The sequence below is a fragment of the Struthio camelus genome, chromosome W (genome assembly GCF_040807025.1).
Source record: "Struthio camelus isolate bStrCam1 chromosome W, bStrCam1.hap1, whole genome shotgun sequence".
NCBI lineage: Eukaryota > Metazoa > Chordata > Aves > Struthioniformes > Struthionidae > Struthio > Struthio camelus.
Genome location: NC_090981.1, coordinates 5,204,639 through 5,232,183, shown reverse-complemented (window position 1 = coordinate 5,232,183; position 27,545 = coordinate 5,204,639). Strand labels below are relative to the sequence as shown.

Genomic DNA, 27,545 nt, shown 5'->3' with positions numbered 1-27,545 from the left:
TGAGGATGTACTGAAATACACATCTGGAATGTAATTAAAACCATCACAGGAAACCCACTTCCTCAGCTGAGAAGTGAGTGCACAAGATCTAATTTACAGAAAATATAATTTCTATGGAAATAGAATAGCTTACTCCACTGAATTATAGGGTTTGGGTTTTTCCTCTAACAAGTGAACAGAAAAACCTGTCGGTAGTCTTCAGTCTAAACTAAATTGTACAATCACTGGGCTATATTAATGAAGACTAGGCCAAGACTCAGCAGTTATTTTAGTACACTGACATATATTTCCTTTGAGTATTTTATAGGTATTTTATTCACATGTCACTGTCAGATGCCTGGTGTATCTTGGATTTGTTTGATTCTGTATGAAAAGAGTTAATTTGTATAAAAATATTTTCTTTTAAAAAGTGTCCACACTTCCTAACCCATAGGCCTTGAAGGAAAATCTCTGGAGTAATTGATTATACAGATTCTCACTTCTTGCCAAAAGGAGACTCTATGCAAACAATGAGGTGCATTTTAACATTTCCATAAAGTCACACTTACTGAGGGGGAACAGTGCACATTTTCCCATTGACTTCAGCTTCAAAAGTTCCATTTCCTGAATGTCTAGAAATCAAAGCCAAGCCAGATTGGAGACCAAACTATTTTAAAAAGTCATCATTTCCAGTCTCCTCACTTCAGCACTCACAAGGCTGTTATATACACGATGCAGCTCTTCTTCAGAGACCTGCATGAAACCATGCTATGGAATAAAAGCTGCTCTGAGCTATTTCAAGCACATCATTCTTTTATTCTCTTTGAGTGCTAAAGAATATAATGAAATGTTATCTCTATGTGAAACAAAACTATTTTCTACCAGTTTCCCTCTCATTCATTCAATAGAATTCATGGAAAAGTAGCCCTATATAAGAATGTTGCGTTAGGACTTTCTCCAGTGCAATAAACCGTGAAAAGAAAAAAAAATCCATGTTGGAAAAATAGGGAAAAAAATGAACATGCTGAAAAAAATAATCCACCTATTATCAAAGCAATGCAATTTTTAACATATACACACACTGATACTCTTGTGAAAGAGTTTTTATTTTGTTTTTAAAACATATGATGAGGCGGTCTGCTTGAGTAAATATTTTCAAATTGATTAGAAATGTGTAGCTGCCTAGAACTATGTAAGCAAATCCAATATGTGAAAAAGTAATTATTAAAGAGCAGAAGTTATAGACAAGCTAAAGGCATAGTTCTTTCCAGTATGAGGAGAGCACACATGGGGAAAAAAAATACCCTAACTCTGAAGTAGGGAATAAATTGCATACCCAGAATCTACTATTTTTACATCACAGAAAGAAACATGAAGATGCGGATCTTCAGTCTATGAAGAGGAGTTGTTGAATGTGCCACTCCCAAATGCAGTCACAGCTTTATCCCCTGTACTGCCATCACTCACCTCAATCTGTCCTATGCCCGTAAGAAGACATTAGAAATTGCTGCTGAGATAACAAGAAAGCAGGTGTCACAGGAGCCCCATAGATTAAAGAGAAAAAGGGAGAGAAAACTCAGATAGGGGACATGGAAAGTATCACCAAACAAGCGACAAATCTGTATGGAGTCAAGTTGGATGAGAAAAAGGAGCAATGCTCATCATGTGGAAAGCTGGGGCTGGACAGCATTGCCGCACTTTCACTTAGAGTGTGTCAGCAGAAGGAATTATTCTGGCATAGCAGCCTGCCTCCCCATGCGATGTCCTCACGCTGCACCTGGCGTACTTGACACTTTCCTAGTTTGAACCATCTTCATGTTCATCTGCAAGTGAATTCAAATACACCAAGTTGAAGGAGGACAGGAGTGAAGTCGGGACACTCCGAGAGAGAAAATGAGATTGTGTTTGGCCCATATTAGGCCATAAGAGAAAAATCCCAGAATTGTTCCTACAGGTCATAGTAGCGAAAACCAGTCATTTATATATCTTAGTTGTTACGTAATGCAATTTTCTGTGACACTACCTCTATTTAAACATACCAGTTGACAACACTCTCTGTTTGTATTTCACATTCTAATGAAAGAAAAAGAAGTTGAAAAATTCAAAATTAAAGAGCATTCAGAGGATATACCAATATCCAATGGCCATATTCTGGATATTGAACACTCGAGACCCAAAATGTTACTCAGTCACATAGGAGGCGCGATTGAGACCAGTGACACCTCCTCTTGCCTATGTGCAGAGTCACAAAAGTGAGACCCCCAAAGTTGGACTATTCTGCTTGTTTTTTTTTAACCATAATTGAGCTCCAGGCTATTTTCCTAACCTATCAGTATTCTCTGACTCTCAGTAGCAGCAGCCAGTTTGCACATAAAAATAGATGAAGACAGTTGGATAAAGTAGCTGTTGACATAGGTCAAGAGCATGGAAAATTATTGCAGATACCATTTCAGAAACTGCAGGGGTCTAAAGTTGGATAAAAAGTCAATGAATCCAGCAGCACTAAAAGTGATGCATTCTTGCTCATTGACAAAGTGCTTCTTCAGCAAGGGTCAATGAAAATTCACAATCAAAGCAGTTGTCATAATTATGCTACACATATTCTTAAAAAAGTAAGATAAAGAAAGAAACAGATGTTAGGACAAGCTGGGGAGAGAAAGGGGAAAAGCAGAGGAGGAAAGGAAGAAGCAGAAAATGTTTGAAATTACCACTTATGCCCAAACAAACATCCTACACAACAGCAGTTGTTCCACAGTAGTCTGACCTGTGGAACAAAGCTGAAATTCAATGCATATTTTTCCATCTCACAGCTGCAGAAAAGCTAGTCAGTCCTGATATGAATAAGTGGTTTCTATCTACTTTGCTACATACAAATACATTATAGCACTACAATCATACCTCCACATACACAAAGTACATTTATCTAAAGGTGTGCATTTTAACACATGCAAACCCTTTGCCTTTCCACTGCACCCTTCCCATCTCAGAACTTCAGAGCCCTTTACAAACATCAGTACATCTCAGTCTACAACTGTGTGTGGTCACAACAGCGTATTCCTGCTTTAGGAACAAGACTTTAGAGGAACGTGTTGAGAAGAGAAACAAGAAAAAAACACATATCCCAGGTGGAGGTGGTGATGCAGAGTCTCTGTCCCAAGGGAGTTTATTAGCAGCCAGAACTGCTGGGAATGACAGGCATCACACTGAAATTTTGGAGAAGCTCAACTTGCCTGCAACTGGCCAAGACTCATGTCCCACTGGAAAGGTAGGGAACAATGAAAGAAGAAGCGGCAAAAAGACCCCACATCTTTTCTCCTTGGGGAAGTCTCTTATCAGGTTTTATATTCATGGGTGCAACTGCAGCAATTGCTGAGTGAACATGAACGCAGCCTATGCCCAACCTCCTCTTTTGAATGCTGCACCATAGCGGACCACAGAGCAGTACGAAATTACAAGCTGAAAATCACATGGCAGCTTTGTGGCAGAGCTGAGAACAAATTCCAGGGAGCCTGGACTCCTCTCTTGTGGCTTTCTGAAGCACCAGCCCCCGTTGTCTTACACAAAGCGCATTTCAAGTAGTTCGGGATTTTTCCCTTCTTCAGACATGGAGTACACCCCTAGGCAGCTCAAATGCTACTGGTCCAGTTTCTAAGATAAATCAACCTTGGAAAAGTCAGGAAAGATCTTCACTGCAGCTTAAAAGCAATTGTCATGTTTAGACAAGCTACTTACTCTATCATTCATGGTCACATTTCATACACAGTTTTAAAAATATATATAAATGATAGGCCTACTTGGTTGAGTATCCAAAGCTAAGCCTACATCATTACATACAACAATAGTGTATCTAGTCTTGGGACAGTATAATACTCTCAAGAATTTCAATACACCATGAGGATTAGTAATAATATCACTCTGAATGCAAGTTGATATGTCATAACTTCATCTAACTTATACTTAAAATTGCATCTTCTTAATAAACTGAAAACCTGATGCTGAATCCAGTATCTACTAGGGAATGAAATTTTAAACCCTCTAACTTAATTAGCTTTGGAGTCTAACATCTGGCAGTTGAACTATCTTAGTTTTTATGTTTATATTACTGTAGCAACGATGATATAAAAAAAATTGAAGAAAATTCTAATGGATTTTTTCTTTCCTTAGGCTAGTCCAATAACTCCTGTCATAAATCATTTAAGTACTTCAGACATCTGCACATGCTAATTTCAGATGACCTTAAATAATGTAATAAATTAGTTCTTAGCAAGACAAATCTCCCACTGGGCCAAATTTTGCTTATTTGCAAAAATACCAGCGTAATTCCAAGTGTCTAGATTCAGTTGAGGGTTTGCCATGGCATCTATTGCCATAGATATCCACAGCAATTCAGCAAATGCACTGAGAATTATTGAGACAGTAGAAACATTCCATGATTAAGTGATATAGAATATCCCACGGTGGTATACTGGTATTGCCAAAGCAAATACAGGAGGCTTCTCTTGCGTATTCTCTTTGCTGGCCAAAAGGCATTTGAAAAAGCCCTTATACACTATTGTTGCTTTCTGCAAAAGAAGAAACTATCACCTATTGCTCAGTGTATTTCCAGCATTTTTGCTTAATGATGCTTTGCCATCATGGAAATCTTTGTCATAAATCCACCATGGAAAAATTCAGTCACAAAAGCATAAACCAAATATCAAATCAAGCAGTCTTCTGTTATCAGAGTACTTAAGCTACAAAAAAGTTGATCACATTTTGTTTTTTTCCATTCTGTATCACTGCTGTTTAGTATGTCCCTAATTGCAAGAACAGGACCAATTCTTCTTTTTCAAACTTACCCTGTTTACCGCCTATACCTAGAAGTATATATTTAGAATTCAGAATTGGGCCAAAAGTACTTATCTCAAGCTTCAGTTTTAAAGTTTTGAAACATTAAAAATAATTGGGTTTTGCTCTTTATGGAAATATCAATGGTATATTTTACACTACCCCATTTCACTATATCTTTGTCACTGCAGATGTATTTCTAGCACAATTTGATGAATACTCCTATTTCTTCCATGGCTAGCATGTTTGTCTCTGATCTATCACTTCAAATCAAGACAGGGGAATCATTAGCAGTCTCCTCCTGCACAGGCTGTAGTGCAAAAAGAGCAGAAGAAATGTCCTGGGTCCTTTAAGCCACTGATGATTTAATCTTTTTTCCTCGACCTGTGACCTGAGCTCTACCATACCTCTTCCTGCCCTGAACTGGACTGGAGTCTTGCAGCTGGCAGTGAAGTTTGCTTCTATTAAAACACTGGTTGCTGCAGCTCTTCAACATCATCATCACCTTCTGAAATAGTCTTCTGTAAAGAGCTGCCTGTGAAAGACATGTATCCAGCCTCAGGGAGCTCTGCAGTCCAACCTCCAGAGCAAATGAAAAAGGACTGAAGTTTCCTTCCCTAAATCCAGTAGTCTGAAGAAAAGCAAATGTTTTTTCAACAGAAGCACTATTCCCACAACTCGAGAACCACTGACAGTGCTTCCATCGAGGTGGTATCTCTTGATTTCTGCAAGCCAGACCACATAAAAGCTGGAGTGATGCTGGATTAATGAACCTGCTGGTTACTGCTTTTCTTTATTTTAAATCTGAAACAGGGGCAACATCTTGGCTTTTAAGATCCCTGACAGTCCCTGTGCACATTTTGACATTAGAAGTGTGCCAAGAACAATCATTTAGTTATGGCTCCATTTCTCTGTGCTCATATTTCACAGCACTTCCATATTACAAATTCAGAAGAGGAAAACAAAGAGCATTATTTCCATGGCTGTCATTTACGGGACAGACTTTCCAATTGAATATATCAAAGCTTTTCAACCTCCAATCAAATCACTTACATGAGGTTACAGTTTGGTCTGGACAGCCTTGCCAAAATTTCTGTTATCTATGTTTATGTCACTCGATAGCAATCTTTATGAGCTATTTTTACTTTGTCTTCTGTTGGGATAGAAGGACTTTTAAATGGCCTACTAAAAATGTGACTCTTTATATGATTACAGGCTATGAATACTCTCTGTACCAACAAAATCTTTTTTCCTCTGACCAAGACTTTCAAGTGTGCAAACATGCATCCTCTGAAGTATACAAACCTAACCTTTGTTTGACATCACCTGGGATGTGCTACAAAAGATGCCTGCTCTCGCCAGGGCAGACATTTCAGGGGCTTCAAAAATTGTAAGGGCTTTCATACCCTTTCCTATTAGTACTGTTATCATATCTCTAATCCTCTGTCCAGTTAATTTACCTGCTGATAGGATGGACCAAAAGATGAAAATGGACTCTGAAGGATTACACCAATGTATTATCATTAGACAACAGCTTAAAAGCTCCTTAAAAGCACTGCTGCAACTCTCACCATCAGCTTCCCATGTCCAAAGCAAAGGAAGCACGTTGATACAGCAAGGATCCAGGGAAGAGGTGCAAGAGTGATGAACAAAGATAAAAACAGATCCACAATTGAGTGGTTCTAGGAGGTGCTCTTAGCTGAGGAAAGAGAAGTTTATGGGTGTTCACATCACAGCGTCTGAACACCTGTGCAGGTAACCAAACTGCCAAGGCAGTATTCTTCAACTCACAAAGTCAGAGCGAGGTCAAATGGCTAGAAGTTGAACGTAGATGAACTCAGATAACACAAAAATATTTAACTTAGAGATCAACTAAAAAATTTGTGGAAACTCTCAATTGTTGGAAATGTCTTAATTAAAACTGGAAGATTTTTAAAACCTATGCTCTGCTTTAAATAGAAATGAATTCCAGAAAGCCATACAGCATCTGGTCAAAAATGGTTTGACCAGATGACCACAATGTTTCCTTTTGGTCTTAAAGACTAGGAGTGTAATGGTAACTATATTTGGAAGAAATAGTTTCAGAATATTTCAGAATTCAGAAATTCTGGTTTTATATTTGATCACTTAAAGCTGTTATAACAGCTACTGATTAAACAGTGGACTGTCTCTGAGTTTGGTAAATGTACTTAAAAAGGACTTTTTGATTTAGCTCCTTTAAAAAAGCAAAAATAAACAGATATTTTGGCCTTTATATTTATTTAGAATTTCAGTGTCAATGGGAGTGATGGAATTTATTCCCCCTCAAAAAAGGGAAGAAATAATGTCAAACAATAATCTAGGTTAAATACGGCTTATGTGAGCAACAGTCAACACACCAATGGATACAACTGGTTTAAGTGGATTATATGGAGAGGATTTAGAATAAGAGTGTTTTATTTTACTAAAACATTGTTTGTATTCATAAAATGCTCTGTGTGGCAGCAAGGGAAAAACACTTCCACAGAATAAAATATATGGTGCTCACTTTGCATTTGCCATTTGTGGAAGTTTTTATTCAACTATCAGCATTCTCGCCGTTTCACAGGTAGGGAGTCAGCGGCACAGAGGAGTGAAGTCCTTTCACACAGGGCACATACATACACTCGGCAGCACAGAGCATAGCTGAGAACAGGGCATAGCTGCCTGGCATCTCATCTAAGCCATTAAAACTTGCAGTTTACAGGACGATGAGGATCTGCTAGTCTGAAATAGAGTATCTAGCCAAGGGAAATAAGAGAGGCTTTCCAGTGATATTGACTTTTTAAAATGACACTAAAAGAAAGGAGGTTCTAATAAGATGCACAAAAGGTTGGGGTTTTTTTCTTTTGCCTTGTTTTGGGGAGGGATGTCTTTCCAGCTCCCTGTCTCTGCTTTTTATTATCTTCTAATAACTCTAGAGATGACAAATTATCTATGTGTATCATGATCACTTGCTGTTCACTGTTTAAAACATCTGGGTGAGAAAGCTGCCACTAGAATCAAATGTGATTGTCTTGCCTGCCAGGAGCAGGCAGAGATGCATAAAAATGTTGACACATTACATCAGGAACATACACTGCTGCCAGAAAGTTTTCCAAATGCAAGATTAAAATAAGACCTTTAATCCATTTTTCTATGAATATCCTGCACTATAACCAACATCATCAGTATCAGATGAAGCTGGATCCCCTCAGGAAATGGTGTGTAAAAGCTGCTCTGTAACATTCCTAGATGGTCTGCTCCAAGATGCTCCTTTCCAAAATGTGTTTTCTTTCAATCTCTCTCTCTCTTGGCTGATATTCTGGCATTTGGCCCTGCAGGATCAGCGTTTTCCAGAATGGTGCATCTTTCCCTGGTTCAAAACTAGGATGTCTCCACTTCCTCCTCTTCTGACTCTTTCTGATATCCAGCAATTTTATACCCCAGGAGCCAAAACACCAATTTGCTATCTCTTGGCCACCACCAATGCAAACCAACTCTAATGACAGTAAAAAGACACTTCTTATAACATGAGACCATTGCAGCTGTCAGAGCTGCTGTCTTCCCTGGCAAGTTCTTTGAACACAGATGAGCAATGAAAGTACTAATTCTCCTTACCTTTCTTTAAACATTTAGTTGCCCTATCATTTTTCACCTATAAACCCACTTTGCTGCTCAAAAAATGCAGGAGCCTGTACTGCTTTACTAGAACTATAGAGTAATTCAAATGTTATTAACACCTACTAGCATCCACGGACTAAAGATCACCAAGCAGTTTCCTTTATAACCCTCTGCTTTCACATGTTTATAACTGCCATGATGAAATATTCATCTTACGGGTTTAAATTTCCCACACACCGTTTTTACCTAAAGTGATTTTGTCATCATTAAGGCTAAGCAAAATTCTTCAGCAGTTCCCAAATTGTGAGATGAATTAACACACTTTTCCTTTTTAGGCTGCAAATACGAACAGATTTCTTTCTTTAAGGTAGCATTTACACTTAGAAAAAGGAGCTGCGCAAACCTGTGTGGTTTTGAAGTACAGGCATTGCATGGCCCTCCTGAAAGGTCCCGTTTTGAACGAGGCCAAGTGCTCCCAGCATGCAGGGAGAGAGCCCACCAGGCAGATGTGTCTCTCTAATGGAGAGATGCTGAGACAATCTTATCCCAGGATGGAGAGATTTTAGAAAGCATTTAGATAACTCAAGGTACGCCAGGGAACCTAATGATGCCTGATGAAGTTAGCCGCATGACATGCTGCGTATCCCCTCTATGCTCTCGGCAAAAGCGGCCAGGACCTCCACAAATCCCTGTCCAAATCAATCACTGCCCAAAGGCTCCCAGAGCAGGCTGCACCACACCAGAGCGCACACTGCCTAAGTTGTCTCTCCAGCTCCAGCCTCTACCCACGCAGTGACACCTCAGTGGTTCTGCTCCTGAAGTGTCCTCTGACAAAGCAAAGGAGGGACAAAGGTTTTTTTCTCCTTGCTCATATTCTTTCACTAACGTACATTCACTTTTGCAATTATGATATTCTGAAATGTTCTATTATCCAAAGATCATATGGTGAGAACCAAAACAAATATTCAGGACTAAGTATCTATGCCTTAAGTACTTCTGTTTTCTAAAATAAGGGGACAAATGCTGAAGTCAATGTCAAATTTGCAGTTATGTCTGGTATACACTAGACACTTCCCCGAATTTATCCATTTTTGTGATCAGCATTACAGTTCCAGTAAAGATTGTTGCACAAGGTAGCTGTGACCACTATCACATTTAAGCAGGTTAGATTTAGGCTTTAATATACCAGAATATAGTTTTCTACCAAGCTTTTACTGGTGAAAATGAAGGGAAAACATCTACAAAATGTTTTTCAGAATCACAGAATCACAGAATAGTTGAGGTTGGAAGGGACCTCTGGAGATCATCTAGTCCAACCCCCCTGCTCAAGCAGGGTCCTCTAGAGCACATTGCCCAGGATTGCGTCCAGAGGGCTTTTGAACATCTCCAGGGAAGGAGACTCCACAACCTCTCTGGGCAACCTGTGCCAGTGCCCAGTCACCCTCACAGGAAAGAAGTTTTTCCTCAGGTTCAGATGGACCTTCCTGTGTTTCAGTTTGTGCCTGTTGCCTCTCGTCCTGTTGCTGGGCACCACGGAGAAGAGTCTGTCCCCATACTCTTGACACCCTCCCTTCAGATACTTGTACACATTGATCAGATCGCCCCTCAGTCTTCTCTTCTCCAGGCTGAACAGGCCCAGCTCCCTCAGCCTTTCCTCATAGGAGAGATGCTCCAGTCCTCTAATCATCTTTGTAGCCCTCCGCTGGACTCTCTCCAGGAGCTCCATGTCTCTCTTGTACTGGGGAGCCCAGCACTGGACACAGGACTCCAGGTGGGGCCTCCCCAGGGCTGAGTAGAGGGGCAGGATCACCTCCCTCCACCTGCTGGCAACACTCTGCCTCATGCACCCCAGGATACCCTTGGCCTTCTTGGCCCCAAGGGCACACTGCTGGCTCATGGTCAACTTGTTGTCCACCAGCACTCCCAGGTCCTTCTCTGCAGAGCTGCTCTCCAGCAGGTCAGCCCCCAGCCTGTACGGGTGCATGGGGTTATTCCTCCCCAGGTGCAGGACCCTGCACTTGCCTTGGTTGAACTTCAGGAGGTTCCCCTCTGTCCAGCTCTCCAGCCTGTCCAGGTCCCTCTGAAAGGCAGCACAGCCCTCTGGTGTGTCAGCCTCTCCCCCCAGTTTAGTATCATCAGCAAACTTGCTGAGGGGGCACTCTGTCCCTTCATCCAGGTCACTGATGTTGAACAAGACTGGACCCAGGACTGACCCCTGGGGGACACCACTAGCTACAGGCCTCCAACTAGACTCTGCGCTGCTGATCACACCCCTTTGAGCTCTGCCATCCAGCCAGTTCTCAATCCACCTCACTGTCTGTTCATCTAGCCCACACTTCCTGAGCTTGCCTATGAGGATGTTATCCCTGATATGTCCTCAAATTCAGGAAACAGTAGAGGGATATTATATTTTGAAACAAATCTGGCCAATTGTGAATGGAGCACTGCATAACATCCACTTGCAAAAATATTTGTTCCCTATGCAACAAAAGTATCTCCTAAAGGGAGTTTTCCTCCTCATCACTCCTAAACAATATTTTTTATGCGTTTTTGAGGGCTGTAAACAAATTTCTGTAACAAGATCTATACTATGGACACAAATATTGTCACTGTTCCTAATGTTTGGTCTACATGTGTACTGAAGAGAAAATATATTTACAGAGCAGAACACAGTAGGAAGTAAAAGCCAAGGAGTGCAGTTGGCATGAGCCCCAAATTCACCAAGTGTGGAGAGGTCAGAAAACACAATTCCTCAAAAGAAAAATCATCTGTGTTTTTAAACAGCTCTGAACTAAAATCCAGCTAATTTTTTGAAGCCATTAAGACTTATTTTCAAGCCACATGTTGCTTTGCAATATTCAGGATGGGTTACTTCAGATTTTTTTTCTTGGCAGTGGACATTTTTCATTTCCAAAATTGTATTGCACTAAGTTCCTATTGGCCATTTTACTGCTTTTAGTAGAAAAACATCAAAAGGTAATCCCAGTAGGTAGCTTTGATGATTATTTCTGAGGGTTTCCTTTTTAAGCACTAATAGAAAAGTCAGCAATCTCATGAAAGTAGAAATAGAATTAGATATTAACAAAGTTTTTATTCCTCACAAATAAACCTCAGTCCCCATAACATTGATTAACTTTGTTAAATATTTCTATGCATTGTAGATAAATGAAAAGAAACTGCCATTATATGACAAAATTTACTGGAACAATTCTGTCCTGTTACAGGAGCTTTGGATTTGGCCTGTAAAGTACAAGGGGAAGGCTACATACACTGTATATTTGCATTATAATGTGTGAATATATTCTGGATTAAGCCTTTCACCTTTAGGTTGCTGTCACACAAGGTTCAGTTTTGAGCTGATTTTCTATCATCTGCAGGCCAAACACTGTTCCATGTGTGGGAAAGGAACACCAACTTTTTAGGTTGCTATTTCCCAGGAAGATTAGAGAGAATGGGATGTTTAATCCTACCTTCTCAAGTGTTTCAGATATTGTGTTGGTGCAGGCTTAGAGAAACCTGCTAGAAAACATGGCTGCAGTTTCACTCCATTTTGCTCTGCTCCCTTGAGTTTATCACTGTGGTTTCTCCTCTAGGTCTAGGTATGTTCTGAACAGCAATCTAGTCCATACTGGACCACAACAGAAAATAAGGCTGGTGCTGTCATGCAGCCTCAGCATGGTAAAATCATTCTTGATTCCTGCTCAAGCAACACAGGCTTCCCGGGATTTTTGCTGATGCAGAACCTGGTTTAAGCTAGGACTAATAGACTGGTCACCCCCATAAGTACAGATCTCAATCATCCACTAAACAAAAAAATACCAACCATCTTGTACAACCTTTACATCCTCATGAACAACTGTTAAAACAACACAAATTATAACAGAATCTAATGCAGTTGGGTGCCAGTGAACAGCAGCTTTGTATCTCAAGATGCCCTAAAACAAGATCTTAAGTGTACGACTATTTGCCCATGTTTATATTGAACTGTGTTTAGCACTCTGGAGGCAGATACTGAAGTGAAATGTTGCTGTGCCCTCTCACACGTGATTCAGTTCATGTTCTAACTCACCCAGCAACAGGCTCCTTAAAAATAGCAAGTCTGATTCTTGATCTTGACTGAGCTAAAGAAGGAAGGATGGCTCATGTAAAAGATTTCAGAGACAATTAAATAAAAGGTCCACAGTGGTAAATATTTCATTACGTAATAACTTAGACTCTGGTCAAACTCTGAACATGGAAAATAGTGTGGCGGTTCACATTATCCTGCTACCAACTATTATTGATTCTTTGTCCTCCATGTGCTAATAATATAGGTTATGGCTACCCATCAGTAACTCACCTCGTCCCAAGGTTTAACAGTTCTGTTATTCTATTTAGCTAACAAAATCTTTTTGTTCACTAATGAGGTTTAACAACCTAACACTTGGCATCGCCAATATGAAATACTAGCTTTCCTGCAATAGCATTCTCATCAGAATTTCTCTAACCTTTAAGTCCAAGATGCTTCTCTTAAAAACCTAGAGTTTTAGTACTGTAATGAAATTCTTCATTCCTGCTGAGTTTTGTGCCTCCTACATGAAATACAAATTGGCCAAAGTTTTATTTTACCCTTAACTCAACCTCATACTCCAATCTTGGCACAGTTAAATTCAGAAATAATCGGTAAATACACCTTGGTGACAATCTTCTTAGCATGAAAAATCTAACCTTCCCCTTTATTTGCAATGAGCATTCTGATCCGGGGTGATAAAATGCATTCTCTGTTCCCAAAGGCAAACTCCACAAATAGTGGCATATTCCTTGCCAAAGCAAGACCATCACCTTGTGGTGAAATCCATCCTTTTCCCTGCTCTTTAGCCAGCTACTTCCCATATCAAGCCAGGATATTATTTAGCAATGTCAACTGGTAAAACCACTGCTACATAGCAATGTGATGAAATGTTTACTTGTGGGTGCTACTGTTCGTCTTCCCTCTATCCTCTCACAAACACCCACAATGGCCTACTAGTATTAAGGATGGGCTTCTGGCATTACTTTCCTTTCCTTTGAAGATAGCCTTTAGCATTTGGTTTTGTCTCCTCAAAATTATTTTTGCTATGATTTTTTGTGTTGTTACCACCAGTTCTGTTCAGCTTGTTATAGCAGTGGTGAGACTGTATACATGGTACTAACAGCTTGTATGTGCCAGGTCATACAGGTCTGCTCTGTGCATGGTTAGGTGAGGATGGGGAAAATGTAAATGTCTGTCTATGGCATCATATTTCGAACTGACAAACAAACACTAATGCTGTAAAATGTTTTCCCCATTAGTAAATGGGAGATTTCACAGGAACTTGAATTATTAATTTTACATTTAGCAGCATTGCTATGGGCCACATTTCTTTTTCAGATCTCTCTTGTGATGCAAAGCACTGGGACCTCATAAGCAAAACAGAACATACTTCAGCTTGTACATACATCACTTTGAATATATTATCAATCTGAAAGCTGCATTATATTAACTTAACAATTGCGTTCTTCTGGGATTATTGCTTTGCCATTTATGCTATTTGATTTTGGGGAACATTTTTCACTACATGAGTCACAAATTCATTGTCATGGCCCTTCACTACAAACTCCCCATTTCACATAACTGTACCTTGTATGAAAAGACAACTTTCTCATCTGTACTGTCCATTTAACTTATATGTATCATTGTCATGATTACGGGCTTCAGTTCTGATATTTCATTGAAACTGTAATCTCTTCAGTGATAGAAAAGCTCCATCTGGTTTTTCTTATGCTTTGTATTGATGTAAATTTTGATTTACATAGTGAGATCACATTCATACTTGACAATTCTTTCCACTTCATGTCTCTTCATTTCATTAGTAGGGCAAACCCAGAGGTGCATCAAGCTCTTTATTCCCACTCCTGGAAATGCTCTATCAGTCTGATTTCAATGGAGGGCCTACCAGCAAGGAACTCAACTATTAAGCAGTTGAATTAGAGCTGTATGATCACTTTCAACGATGCACTGACTCTGTCCATCTTCCCGCTTGCTTTTTGCTTCTGCTCCTATTGTCTCATGCACAGTAGCACCAGCAAAATAACTTTGGTGGACAAACTCTAAAGAGCTAAAGAAAGGCTCATAATTCATGGTATGGGATTTTCACTGACCCCTGCCAAAAGCCACCCACAAACAGGACGTTAGCTGAAAAGACCAGAAACTCCTGTAGTGTCTTTGCCACCCATGGATTTCATTCAACACTTAGCTTTGACACATAGTACTGATCTCTGCTTCAAATCCACAATCTTCTCTCATCTTTGTTTTTCTACCAACACTGGAAGCACCACATAACTACATACAAGACTAGAAAAGATGTTGCAGAGAAAGCTACGTCTGAAATTTTCTAGATGACAAACTACGTTAGGGACATCAGAACCTCACTTGGACCTTTGCATCTCTTAAAACTGCTTTATCCATTTCACCTCTAAATGGCAACCCCCAGAGTTGTTAGGCAAGGATGTGGATGATAATGGACAAAATTATGTCATACTGCATATTCTGTATCTTTATCATCTAAAAGCAGAGTAATGTTCATCTAATACTGAGACAATTGTAAAAATGTGTAATCCATACATCTTCAATTTATGTTCCCTGTTGGGCCTATTCATATTGTTTAAAATCATGTGAAGAGCAATTTCTAGAAGAAAAAAATCAAGATGAAGATCTTCAAAGCAATTTAATTACCTATATATCTTTCCCTTTAAATTCACACAGTGAAATCAAACACTGTCCACAAAAGTAGTTCAAAAATGCCAGATCTCAAAATATTTTCTCCATTATATACAGGTTATTTACATAATGAATTTCCACTCAATGAAAATTCCATTATTTAAAATTTTATAAAATTAAGAACAAACTAGTGATCCATATCTGAAGCAAGCACAGATCACATTAATTAGGTGCACATGTTAAACAGAAGAGGCTTTTAAGCATTAAGTAAACTATCATTAAATGATTTGGAAAGTACACAAACCTCAGTGTTCCCTTGTTCACAAATACACATGCCATCTAATCTGCTGCAAATATTGGCATTAGATACAGTGACACTCATAAATACAGTAGCATATAGTACTGGTCCTTTAAAATTCTCACAGCCATGCAATGTGCCTTTTTTAAGATTAAATATTTTGTTTTTAAAAGGTCCAGCTTACACAACACAATTAAACTGAAAGTCTACTTTAATATACTAATTGTTTAATGCTATATACACTGAGGACAAGCAGGCCATTAGTCTACAAATACTGATGCCCGTATTTTGACATGTCTCCAGCCACACAAGAGTTCCCTAGCCCAGATTCAGTAGAGCAATCACAAAGGCAATCACAAGCACTTCTGCCAGATCAAGGAATTAGACTTTCAGCTTCTCTTTGGGTACAGAAACATTAACAGGCTGGAGTGTCTTGCACAACCCTCACTAGCGCATCTCAGTATTAAAGTGTTATTTAATAACAATTCAGAAATTGAGCAATGTGATTCCTGTGCTGGCGCTAGCACAGAATGCCACGTACAGGACAAGACCTAAATGGTGTAATGCAGAAGGCCCTGCAAAACCAATTATGTCTCTGATTTTCTAGTGTGCTCTGCCTTTGAGTCTCTCATGATTTTGGCCATCTGTCAGAGATGCAGAAGGGGTATACGGCAGGTGGGCATAGCAGGAACATTTATGGTGGTACGTGCCTGTCAGCTCATGCACCTGCGTGCAAATCACTTCTCAACCTCTGTGCACGTGGGAAACTGCATGTACTGAGGCAGACATGAACGCTTTCCCTTCCTTTGCAGCATCACCTACTCCGAGGGAAGCGCTGGGCATCTGAACAGCGGGTCTGAGCATTTGTGAGAGCAGAGGTTTGGGCCTCGACCATTTGCATACTAATCCCTGAAACACTCCGCTCAGCAGAGCTGCTGGGCCCCCTCCACAGCTGAGCAGCTTAGCCCTATCGACACGGGGGGAAAATGCTCTGTGTGCACTTCTGGCATCCTGTCCCTTCCTCAGAAGGAACTTTAACCCTAAACATGGCTTTCCAGACTGTAGAAGTGTTCCTGTATCCTTCAGTATTCCTCTAGGATGCTTAGCTTGCAGGAAACACGTGCAGTATTCAAATTGTCTTTCACTGATAACTTATACTTTTCTTAAATCCTTGTCAAGTTTTAGGATAGTGCAAATCCTTCACAGACAATAGTCATAATCCAAAGACTAAAAAAAGGCTGACCCTGTTTTAACCAGTGAAAAACGCTGGGGGGTTGGGGTTTTTTTGTGGGGGAGGGAGTTGCTTGAACAGCATTTAAAAAGCTAAAGGAATCTTTTTCAAACTTCCTTTCTTAAAGAAAACCACAAGAAATCCAATTCTATGGTCAGGGATGAAGTTGCAAACCACTGAAGTTAAAGGATTAAAACAAAAGTGTGTTTTAGGACTTAAGGAGACTTAAGGACTAAAGGATTAAAACAAAAGCTACAGGACAATATTATACTCAACTATAAATCAGTAATTAAATTATGTTACCAGTTACCTATTCTATAATATACACTCTGACAGTATGACATCATTGTCTCTTAAAATTAAGATCAATAGGAATTGCCAAAAAAGACCATGGCAAAGAGTATTCCTACTTCCCTAGTATTCCTAATCCCTCACACACTTTAAATCCAGAAAAAGATCAAAAACAAACAAGAAAAACCTTCATCTGAACAGTGATATCATCCTATATTGCTCATTTTCATTCCAAAAGCTGGTTGATTTACAGAAGGTAATGGTCATCAATATTACATTTGTGATTTTTAGAGAAACATAGCAATTAGTACATTAACAAAATTCCCAAACTGCAACTCCTCCATGAATAACGCTGGACCTTACGTTCTAAGAACAGCACATGCTTAATAGCATGGTATTGTCTTTGCTTTGTTTTAATGGGAAGCAGAACCTTAGTGAACAGATAGTATGTCAGTTCTTGTAATGCTATATGCCATTCAGGTGAATGTCTCTTGGCATGATATTTCATATTAAAAATGCAAAGGCTTTTGCTTCAGACACGTAGGTGGATTTTCTTACCTTTGGTTCCATTGAAATGAAGCTGTGGGTACCTCTACTTGAGAGAACTGACCTTTTAATTGTTTTACTATGGTAGAAGTGGTAGTAATCCTTCAGTGTTCCAATCTGCAAGGGGAGAAAAGGAAAAAAAAGAGAGGGCAATTTAATTTATGAAAAGCAGTTTTCTGGTTTTCATTTTTAAAGGTCTATAAATTATGCAATTTCCTGCTGTGCTGAAATGTTACTTGAACCCAGTGATCATCTTTCAAAAGGACATATGATATGAAATGGATGGAGTGTCCTTGAGGCAGTAACTGCATAACCAAAGATTATAATTGAGCTGCTTAGTCTGTCTGTATCTACCTTTTTAATGTTTAATTTATATGCAGTATTTTAAGTAATTCTATATCAATCTATATCCAAACTGTCTTCAAATGGTATAAAAATCATCAAATGGCTATATGGTTATTAAAAAGCATTCCATCTAGTTTGCTTAAGGAAATGTACTGTAAAATGCACTAGATTTGGTAATTTATATAATTAACTTATATAAAAAAGATAGCAATCCACAGCAATCAGACTATTCACCGGGAATAGGTTTCTTTCTGCAGAAGGTGAGCAAGAAAAAAGTAGAAGAAAGAAAGATGGAAATGGTAACTTCACAGTATAATAACTTACTAGAAGTAAAAATTCAATCCATACAAAATTGCAAATTTCACAAGTACAGTAAAAATACTTTTTATTCATCCCATCAGTACACAGTAGCAATGTAAATATTAAACTAAGATAGCCTTCACAATTTTACAATGAAATTTCCCCTTCCAATGTCATTAATACCTAAATTTTCATAACTTAAAACTTTACTTTCACACATATACAAATATTCAGCCTCCTTGTCTTTAGGGAGAATATCGTCCCAAGCCATTTGGAATTTGGCCTTCTAATGCACTGTAGATCTTGTAAGACACTTAATAATTCAGTTAAAGATTCCTTAATGATGAGCAAAAAAGGGACATCCGAACTTACTGTTATTTCAAGTTATAACTCAAAGTGTCCTCAGAAAATAGGTTTGGTTTTGAAAATAATTCTGAATGAAACCACCAAAGAGGATGGAGCAATACTGAAAAGTTCTAACCTCAAAGATCCTATATTCTGAATTTGTATCTACAAGAATACATATGTAGGAAACTTGACTGTTTAAAGGTTCAAAGAGAATTGTATATAAGCCACTGTGAAACTCCAAGAAGCTGCTTTTAGACTATTAGAAAACACAACTCCTGAGAAAATATCAGAATAGCCTAAGATGAAATATTGATAGAAAATTATTGTTCTAAAGGAACAGTTGAATATTTTATCTGAAAGTTTAAAAACATAAAGGGCAGTGAGGAATGAGGGAGAATTTTTTGAAAAAAAATTCTTCAGTTTAAATGAGTTCATCTAAAGGGGAAAACTATACCAGGATTTAAGATATTAATCTCAATCAGTACAATTAAAAAGGTCCATTGATATTTCCATCCAGGAAGAGTGACTTATGTTTAGTTTAAGTCAAATACCAAAATATTTTTTAAACCAAGTCAGTTTGTCATAAATGAAACAGGAATTGGTTTGATGAAGCCTAAATGAAGCACATTAACACTGTAATAGCGATCTCCAGCCTGCCTTCTGTCTGAGAGGCCATCCAGATGGAAGTGGTGTGATTCTGTCCCATGGATGAGCCTGTTTTCCGTTTCCATGTGCATGCCCAGCAAAAAAAAAACTTTAAGTCTATGGGGAAAGTCTTCTCGTGGGCATCTCAAATTGCTGTGGAACCCCGAGCATCGCCAGATCACCCCCACGTGCTCCTCTGTGGCCTCACTATCACCAGAGCCGGTGCCAAAGCACACGCAGGTGTCCATCCATGGGCCAGCATACACCATTGGTGACATAGCACGAGCCAGAAAAACAAGCAGTTTCCGTGCTGATTTTAGCCAGTCCAAAGGGGAATTCAGGATATTATTGTACACAGTCATATTTTTGCATCACTAGTGACCAGATTAATCAGGGTTTATTCTGATAGTTTAACAACCTGTAGCACAATGAATGTCACTAAATATCAGGATTATATTGCACTTTTTTAAAACCATTATTATTTATACCAACCCTTGAAATGTGGCTCCCAGGTTAGCACCAATATGGGTGACACCACGTTGCCCTGAGGCAAAGGGGCATAACCCATCTCTTCCTAGACGTTGCCTGGGCTCAAGAGCAGCCTCGAACAGGGCTGATATGCTAACAACACGCAAGTGAGGTTACTCTTAGTTTGTAAGTCCTCAGAAATCAGTAGTGTGCATATCCACCATACCAAAACACTGTACAGAGATTAGGCTTTTATGCCCCTTGCTGTCATTAGTGTGAATTAGAGACCTACTGCTCTGTGTGTGTACATGTGTGTATACACAAACACACATTTTAATAGATGGAGCTCAAAGCACGTAACTGCACAGAACTGCATAGAAAGGAACACGTCATATTTCAAGGAAAATAAGTAAGCATCTGTCCTGTTTTGTGCTGCATAGATCTCAATATCACCCAGTTCCCTGTGTTTTGCCTTGCACTCATTCAGAGACTTTTTTTTAAGGATAAACTGTAACTGCCCCCTTTAAGAGCATCCAAACCAGCAGATTTCAGGGATGGCCTAATTGCACTCCTGGAGGTCCCATCGTCCAGCAGCACTAGCCACTGCAGAAGGGAACAGAGGGGCCAGGAGACAGCCCCAGGCATATTTTAGCCCTGAGGCTTGCCCACACAGGCAGGGAGCTGCACGCTATCTACACCTTCCAACCAAAGGTGAAAATCCTGAGGCTCGGTAATGCTTGATGGTTGTACTCCCTCTGAGACCTTACACTCAGGAGACAGAATTAAGCCCTTAGAATTAAGTGCGGTAATTGTAATGCCATGTCTTCCAGGCACCATCAATTTTCAAATAATAACAACTATTAATTAATGGTGAGGTCTACAGCTTTACTTCATAACTGTCAGGGAAATAACAAGAGCCCAAATCTTTTAAATGGAATTTAATTAATATTCAATAACTGCCAGTGCCTCTCACAGTCAGGTAACACCAGTGTTATTAAAAATTGTATTGCCCTCTTTTCCCTTAATGGGAATTTACTTAGACCTTCCAAATCCTTGGATCACTTGGAGAATAGTTAAACCATGGAAATATAGCATAATAAAACTTATCATTATGGATGTTCTTGTTAAATTGTTTTTTATACTTTTAACTACCAGGTCTTAGAGGCACTCTCAGAGGGAAAGTAATGCAAAGACAGAAACACCAGACTGCAGCTCTAACCACCATAGAGACTGATGACAATTTAGCTGTTTTATCCTTGGAAAATCTTTGTAATCTTCTTTTTGACCTGGAAGATCTGATTTCTTTAAAAAGAGATGGAGAAACATTCCTGAGGAACTGCCTGGACAAAAGCAAGCGGGGGGAGGGGAAGGGATTTACTCTCTTTGGAAGTAATCTTCATCACTGAAAATTTAAAATAAATACATATGTACATTTAAATAATACCATACAATGTTTAATCAAGGATAAAATAACTCATGGAAATAATAATCCAACAACATTGCAGTGGAATCCCAGAAAAGCAAAACATGCACGTATATACATTCATTTTATATTTACTAAATCTTATTTTCTTTTTAAAGTTTAGAAAATGAGTGAATTTTAAAGATATTAACTATGAAACACGAGCCAAACTTTCTAAGCTTAGTCCTTGTAATATATTTCTTCCTTATGCAGTTTTATAGTCTGAGGCAGTATTGAGATAATTTAAGATATAGTGACCGAATGAATTCATCTACCTTCATCTATGACTGTCCTCATAAACTCTGCAAGGAAATATAAATGCTAAAGTTGCCTTAAATATCCATATATGACCACTAGACTGACCTAAATATACGCTGAAGATCAGGTCCAATTCTTTACTAGTTCTAAACTCGACAAAGTGCTAGAAAGAGCCAAAGAAGCACAGATCTGTTATCCCTGTGCATACTTGGAACATAAATCACTATAATTAGGTACAGAAGTGTATTTCACAAAGGGTTGAAGATCTGACTTTTCACTTCTTTCAGAATTGGAACAAATCTCTAAAATGTTAAAATTATTTACAGAAGAAAATACTAAGGAGAGAGAGAGAAGAAGAAAGTTTATTAGGATTACTTTCATCATCTCATTTTGACAAAATTACCTCAACTTTATTTCAAAATTTAAAATGTTGTCACATGATACAAAGTACACTGGAAATGGTATTTCACAACAAAAATGAAAATGTTTCAGTGTGAAAATGTTGAAACAGAATGTGTTGAGATTATGCGAACTTTCTCCCCTAAATTAAATGCCAGTGAAGCCAACCTGGTATCACAAAGCATTTTTATTTCTGACAGAACCAACTATTCCCAGAACTTACAGTTCCACTTAAGTTCCTCTGATGCACACTGCTCTATAGCGAACACGAAGGAAGTGTGGCCACAGCCCTTCATCTGATCCCTAGTGGCCCGTGCCACTATCATTACCCACAGGTGAAAACAGGTTCAATGATACTATAGAAAATTGCTGCCCTTTTTCCTTCCTCTGTCCCTGCAGACTTAGGAAGTATTAAATATTTTAAAATCAGGATTCTGATCTCAGTATTTAGGGGTCAGAAAGCCCTGCTACTTGTCATTCACAAGAAATAAGGTTTGCCTACATAAAGCAGACTGCAGTGAGGCAAAGCAGTGGCCTGCTTTCAGTTTTGGACAATTTGGGGCTCCTGCATAGACCAGTAAATGAAATATTTAGGAGAGAGAAGCACTGGCCTTCTGCAGAGCATTGGCAGCGTTGCCTTTTCTGAACAGTGACACTCTGAACATGCTGGACTTGACCTCAAATGCTCCACTCCTGTACCATTCCTTACACTTTATTGCAACATTTTTTCTGAGTCTGAAATTCCAGATAAAATGAGAAGCTAATGGCCATCAACTTGTAAAAAAGCTATACTGTAATCCAGAGTTCTTCCTCAGTTCCTTAAATCCTTGGTCCGGAAGACAAGAGTTCAGCCAGCTCCTAATATGGAAAAGGAGTTTCCCTTCTGAACCACCCACATATGAAAAACAAACAAAAACCCAAACTAGCCAGATAAATTAAACCACCTGTCTATTACAACAGAAACATCACAATTTTCATATAAATAAATCAGCCTGTATACCTCTTCACATTCTAGGAATGAATATCCTAATGCTTTACCCTTGAAACTCCCTCTCCTGTTTAAATGGGAAAAAATATATATATATCACCTTACCTTATGCCACTCATGACTTCTTTTGTATGTTTTGGCAATTTTCCACTGTGTTTCAGCTATTTGCATGGAAAAATTTTGTCTGGGCACTTACCTTGAACTAGAAAAGTACAATTTGTTTTTTCAAACCAGTTGATGTCTAAAATGAATAACAGCCATTAACATAAAGTAGCTCTGCATTACACGCTTTCAGATAAGAATGTTATTACTGCTGCTTACATCCTGCTGCATTTTGCTTTAAAATAATGTAGCACATTAAGTGTTTCAATGGAAAATCCAAAATAAACTCTCTACTCTTTTAACTTTTCATGCGATTTTGTTTTCAGGATAAAACAAGTAACAAGACCCTAAAGTCAATTTTAATTCTTGATATCTTTCTAATTCAGCATCAAGACTGAGATTTTTTTCAAAGTAACTTCGTAAATTTTAATGAGAATTTGCATCTTAATGTATCTATTAGGAAGCTTTAAAATTCTCAGAAACAAACAGCTGCAGCTAAATTAAGTGAACATACAGGTTAAAAAAAGAACATAAAATAATATTTTAATTTACAGTGGAAATTTTTTACAGGAGTTTGTATGTTCTATTCTGGATTATCTCTGTAACAATACTAATAGGTTTTCTTTTCAAAGGCTTCTATTCTGTTCCAGAATACAGTCTAAGTACATTTAGTCTCAATTCTAAACTAAAACTAAAATTTAATTTGAAGGAGAATCTAAATTTAAATGTAGAGTTCAAAATTTCTAGTTAGAAATAGTCTATTTTTAGAATTTCAAATATTCTATTTCTCTAAATAGAGAAATATACTAAATATATTACAAAATATACTTAGGAATATAAAACAAATTAATTTTCACCTGGGCAATAAGGTGGGCTAATAATTGGTTAATTACTTTTTAAAAGTTCAGGATACATTGGACAAAGCTTCCTAGATCATACCTTCTGTGTATACGTTTGTTTGTATAGTTGTATTTTAAAACAAATACTATCAAATTAAATTCTGCTTTGGGGGATTCCAGTACTTTAGTGCTCTCTTGGTAACTGTATTTAACATTTGGAATTACATGAAAAAAGAGAAGAAACCTGAAAACCAAATAGTGACATAAAATGTTTTGCTTCATCAAAAAGAATAATGTTTCGACTCTCAACTCAGAGGCCTTAGCACAACTGTTTTAGAAGTATCTTTGTAAGAATGGGAAAGCATTTAGTCAGAAAAGAGGTCACAGTTCTCAGGAAATAGTAGGAATTTATAAAATAAGTTCAGATATTAAAAAGATATAAACTACAACTGTATCAATAGCTTTATTCTAATATGTGCTTAATCACACTAAGAATTATTCGTTTAATCTATCCTAATAAACAAGATGAATAATCCTTCCAAAGAGGACTGTGGCAGCTTTTTTGGATTATATATTCATTTAAATCTTGTAAATTTTGGAATGAAGATCTTTCTGCCTTATTAATTGAGTTTTGAGAGGAGAGAGAGGGTAGCTGATTTTCTTTAAAATAAAACTACTTACTCATTTGATCTTATTTTATTACAAACAATGATATTTCTCATAGAATAAGAAAAAAATGCATATTCAAGGCCAAAGACAAATCCTGAAGACATCAATCAGTTCAGTAAAGCCAACAGAAAGTTGCCTGAATAAAGACCAAGTGGAAATGTTTGAGTCTTAATACAGACGAGCAGTGAAGAGAATGGTGCCTTACCCACTGCAGGTCATACAAGACCCTGGTAAATACATATTGCCTCCAAAAACAGAAAGAAAAGCAGAGCCTGAGCCCAGACCCCACCTTCTCTCAACTGCAGCTCTGCGAACAAGGATGTGCTGCAGTTGCCAGGGGAGGGTAGGAGCTGACAGCTCTCCTTGAGTCTGAACTGTATTGCCTACTGGTATCCTCCGAACATCATCCTTGCTACACAGTACCACTTCCCTAGAGATGAGGACATAAAAATATGTCCTCAGCATAGTTAAGAATAAATAAAAATTGGGAAGTGGAAGATATCTGGACCCTATGTTGATTATTCAAACACTCTAAATCAAAAGAAATCTGACCATGGTACCTAAGTTCATTCTTTTAAAGTCAGTAAGGAAAAGTTTCATCCACCTCTGCTTTTGGACTGACAAACAGGTTGTGACCATAAGGACAATGTTCAAGTAAGTAACTAAAAATTAATGAACGGAGTTGCAACATCTTTTCTTTGTGAGCAGGTTTTCCTATGAAGTCCAGGTTTGGTCTACCAACAGCTATATTAGTTTAAATGAGTTGGGTGGAAGATGGGGAAGAAAGTCATTTCCACATCCATCATGTGAAATTTCACAATCCAAGTACAACTAAGGACCTTAATAATTGCAGCCCCTTTGTCATGGAGAGTTTTGCCTGAGGAGGCAATGCAGCAATTGGCAAGTTAATGTCCCTGTCAAATAAAGCAATGCAAGGTTGCTCAGCAACCTGTGATCAGGGGTTTTCAGTTCCAGGGCAACATTAAACATTTCATGAAAATTCTCAAAAGGAAATCAATTACTGCCTTCTTTCCTATTATTCTTTCCTATTGTTTCTTTTCAAAACACAAAGCAATGCAATGTAAACTGATAGTTCATGTCCCTTTTTGTGAAGCCCTGTGAGTCACCACCTGATTTCTGTAAGTACAGAATGAGTGCATCAAACAATGTATTTATTTTCTGCTGTATGAACAAACTATCTCTCCAACATTTAAAGTGACTTCAACACAGTATTATACCATCATCCATTGCAAGTTCAAGCCATAACAAATGTTGTTTGTATCTGTGGAGAAGCTGTCAAGCAATATGGTAATGTTTGCTTCAGTAAATAGCTCCCATAATGAAGGTATTGGATAGGAAACAAATATATATATATATATAATGTAAATAATATATATGTATTAATGTAATGTGAAATATCTAAATGATATACTATATTACCTGAAATGAGCTTTGTTGCTACTTTGTTGACTTTCAATCCTATTTCATGTTGCATTACTGAACAAATGTAAAATGACAGTAAGAGAATGAGGATGGATATACATGCTGTACCATTAATGTTTATTTAAGCAGCAAACAAAACTGCCATATTCTATATATTATTAGCTACTCTAAATTCTATTTTACTATTTTTTCCACATTTGTACTCTGATATTTGATTATAATACAGCAGAAGAATGTGGCTTGACAAGGTTCTGACACTGTTATTTTAATCATGAAAACAGTGTTTTATGTTTTATGTTTTAATAAACTACTATAAGGAAACTTTCACAGGAAAGAAAGTTCATGTTCATTTCCTTTTAAATCTTGATCATGAAATGTTTAATAACCATGGTCCCTGTCCTGATACTTGTAAACGTTTGCCCAGTCCCATTGGGATCATGTCTCTCCTCATTTACAAAACCATAAATCAGAAATAACTCTGTTGAAGCTAATGGAATTTAAGAGGCATAAATCAAGGGAAATCAAATGTAATGGGAACAGTTGTATGAGTAAAAGATTTAAGAACTGGGCACCAAGTTAGATATGTTGTTATATCTCTATCCAGCTATTTAAACATCAATATAAAACTCTTAAGCACATTAATAGCAGGAGAGTTTATAACATTTAAAATGACTAATGCAGTTACCTACAGTAGTCATACTGTTTCCAGCAATAAACCTTTTCACACTGCACTTTGTCTTACAAATCTGAATTCAGCTCTTATTGGTCATAGTAAGTACAATATTTTCATTTAACTGACTTTCACATGAGACGATTTAAGTAATTTCCTCCTCTATCACCAATATAATTTACTGAAGAGTAATAAAAAAGTGACTCATGGGAATATCTAGAACTGAGCTAAGTTCATCTGTGATGTGTAGAGGTACTAAATCCACTCTTTTATGGTGAACCTGCTACATACCTCTTCAACTTTGTACTGTATCAAAGTCTGATGATTTAACACTCTGTACAGCAGGCTTAACTGAATACATATAAAGGCAAAACTTGTCCAGAACCAGACATGATGCTGATATATTCACCTATCTTATTTGATCAATGCTAGAGCTGTACAAAAGTTGACACTATTTGTGTAAATGTGAGGTTTGCCAGTAACCATTATTTTACATAAGCAATCTCCACTCCCACAAGTGATCTCACTGATTTTAATAAAGCAACTTGAGCAACAACTATTCATAAGAGTAACAGTTTCTAAAGAGGATCCTATGAAGAGTTACTGAAGTTCAATAATTTTTTAATGTGGAAAAAATAAAATCTCTGTTTGACAGGATCTGCAGGTAAGTGTAAAGAAAAGATAAGCAAGTAAGAAAGCAAGGCCAGTTCTCTCCCCCCCCCAAAAAAACTCATTGTATTAAGTAGAATTCAAACCTAGTGAGAAAGAAAAAGTCAACATCATCATAACTAATGTTTAGTGAGGAGAAAAGAAAAAGATTACAGCAAATCAAGGGACTGTTAATTCTAGGCATAGTTGAGTAAGATTCAACTTAAAGTAGCTATCTCCAGTCACAACAGAAAAAAATCTAACAGTTACTAATTCAGATATACATAGGTCTCTCTCCTGCTCTGCCAGCTTCAGTAGTGCCAGAAGAGCTATTAAGGTTCAATTCAGCTTTCACTGGAATCAGTGGGATTCTTCCACTGCCATTAACGGGAGCTGCAATAGGCACTCAATGAAGAAACACTTCACACACATTGTTGGATCCAGACCTCA

The 27,545-nt window shown here is 38.0% G+C and overlaps 1 protein-coding gene across 1 annotated transcript in view; it reads right to left on the bottom strand.

Annotated features, from left to right (window-relative positions):
* LOC104151133 (proprotein convertase subtilisin/kexin type 5) overlaps window positions 1–27,545 on the bottom strand; it is a 267,125-nt gene that overhangs the window by 224,203 nt on the left and 15,377 nt on the right. Inside the window, 1 exon segment of the mRNA XM_068925372.1 lies at window positions 17,524–17,628. Within this exon segment, the coding sequence (XP_068781473.1) occupies window positions 17,524–17,628 (105 nt within the window).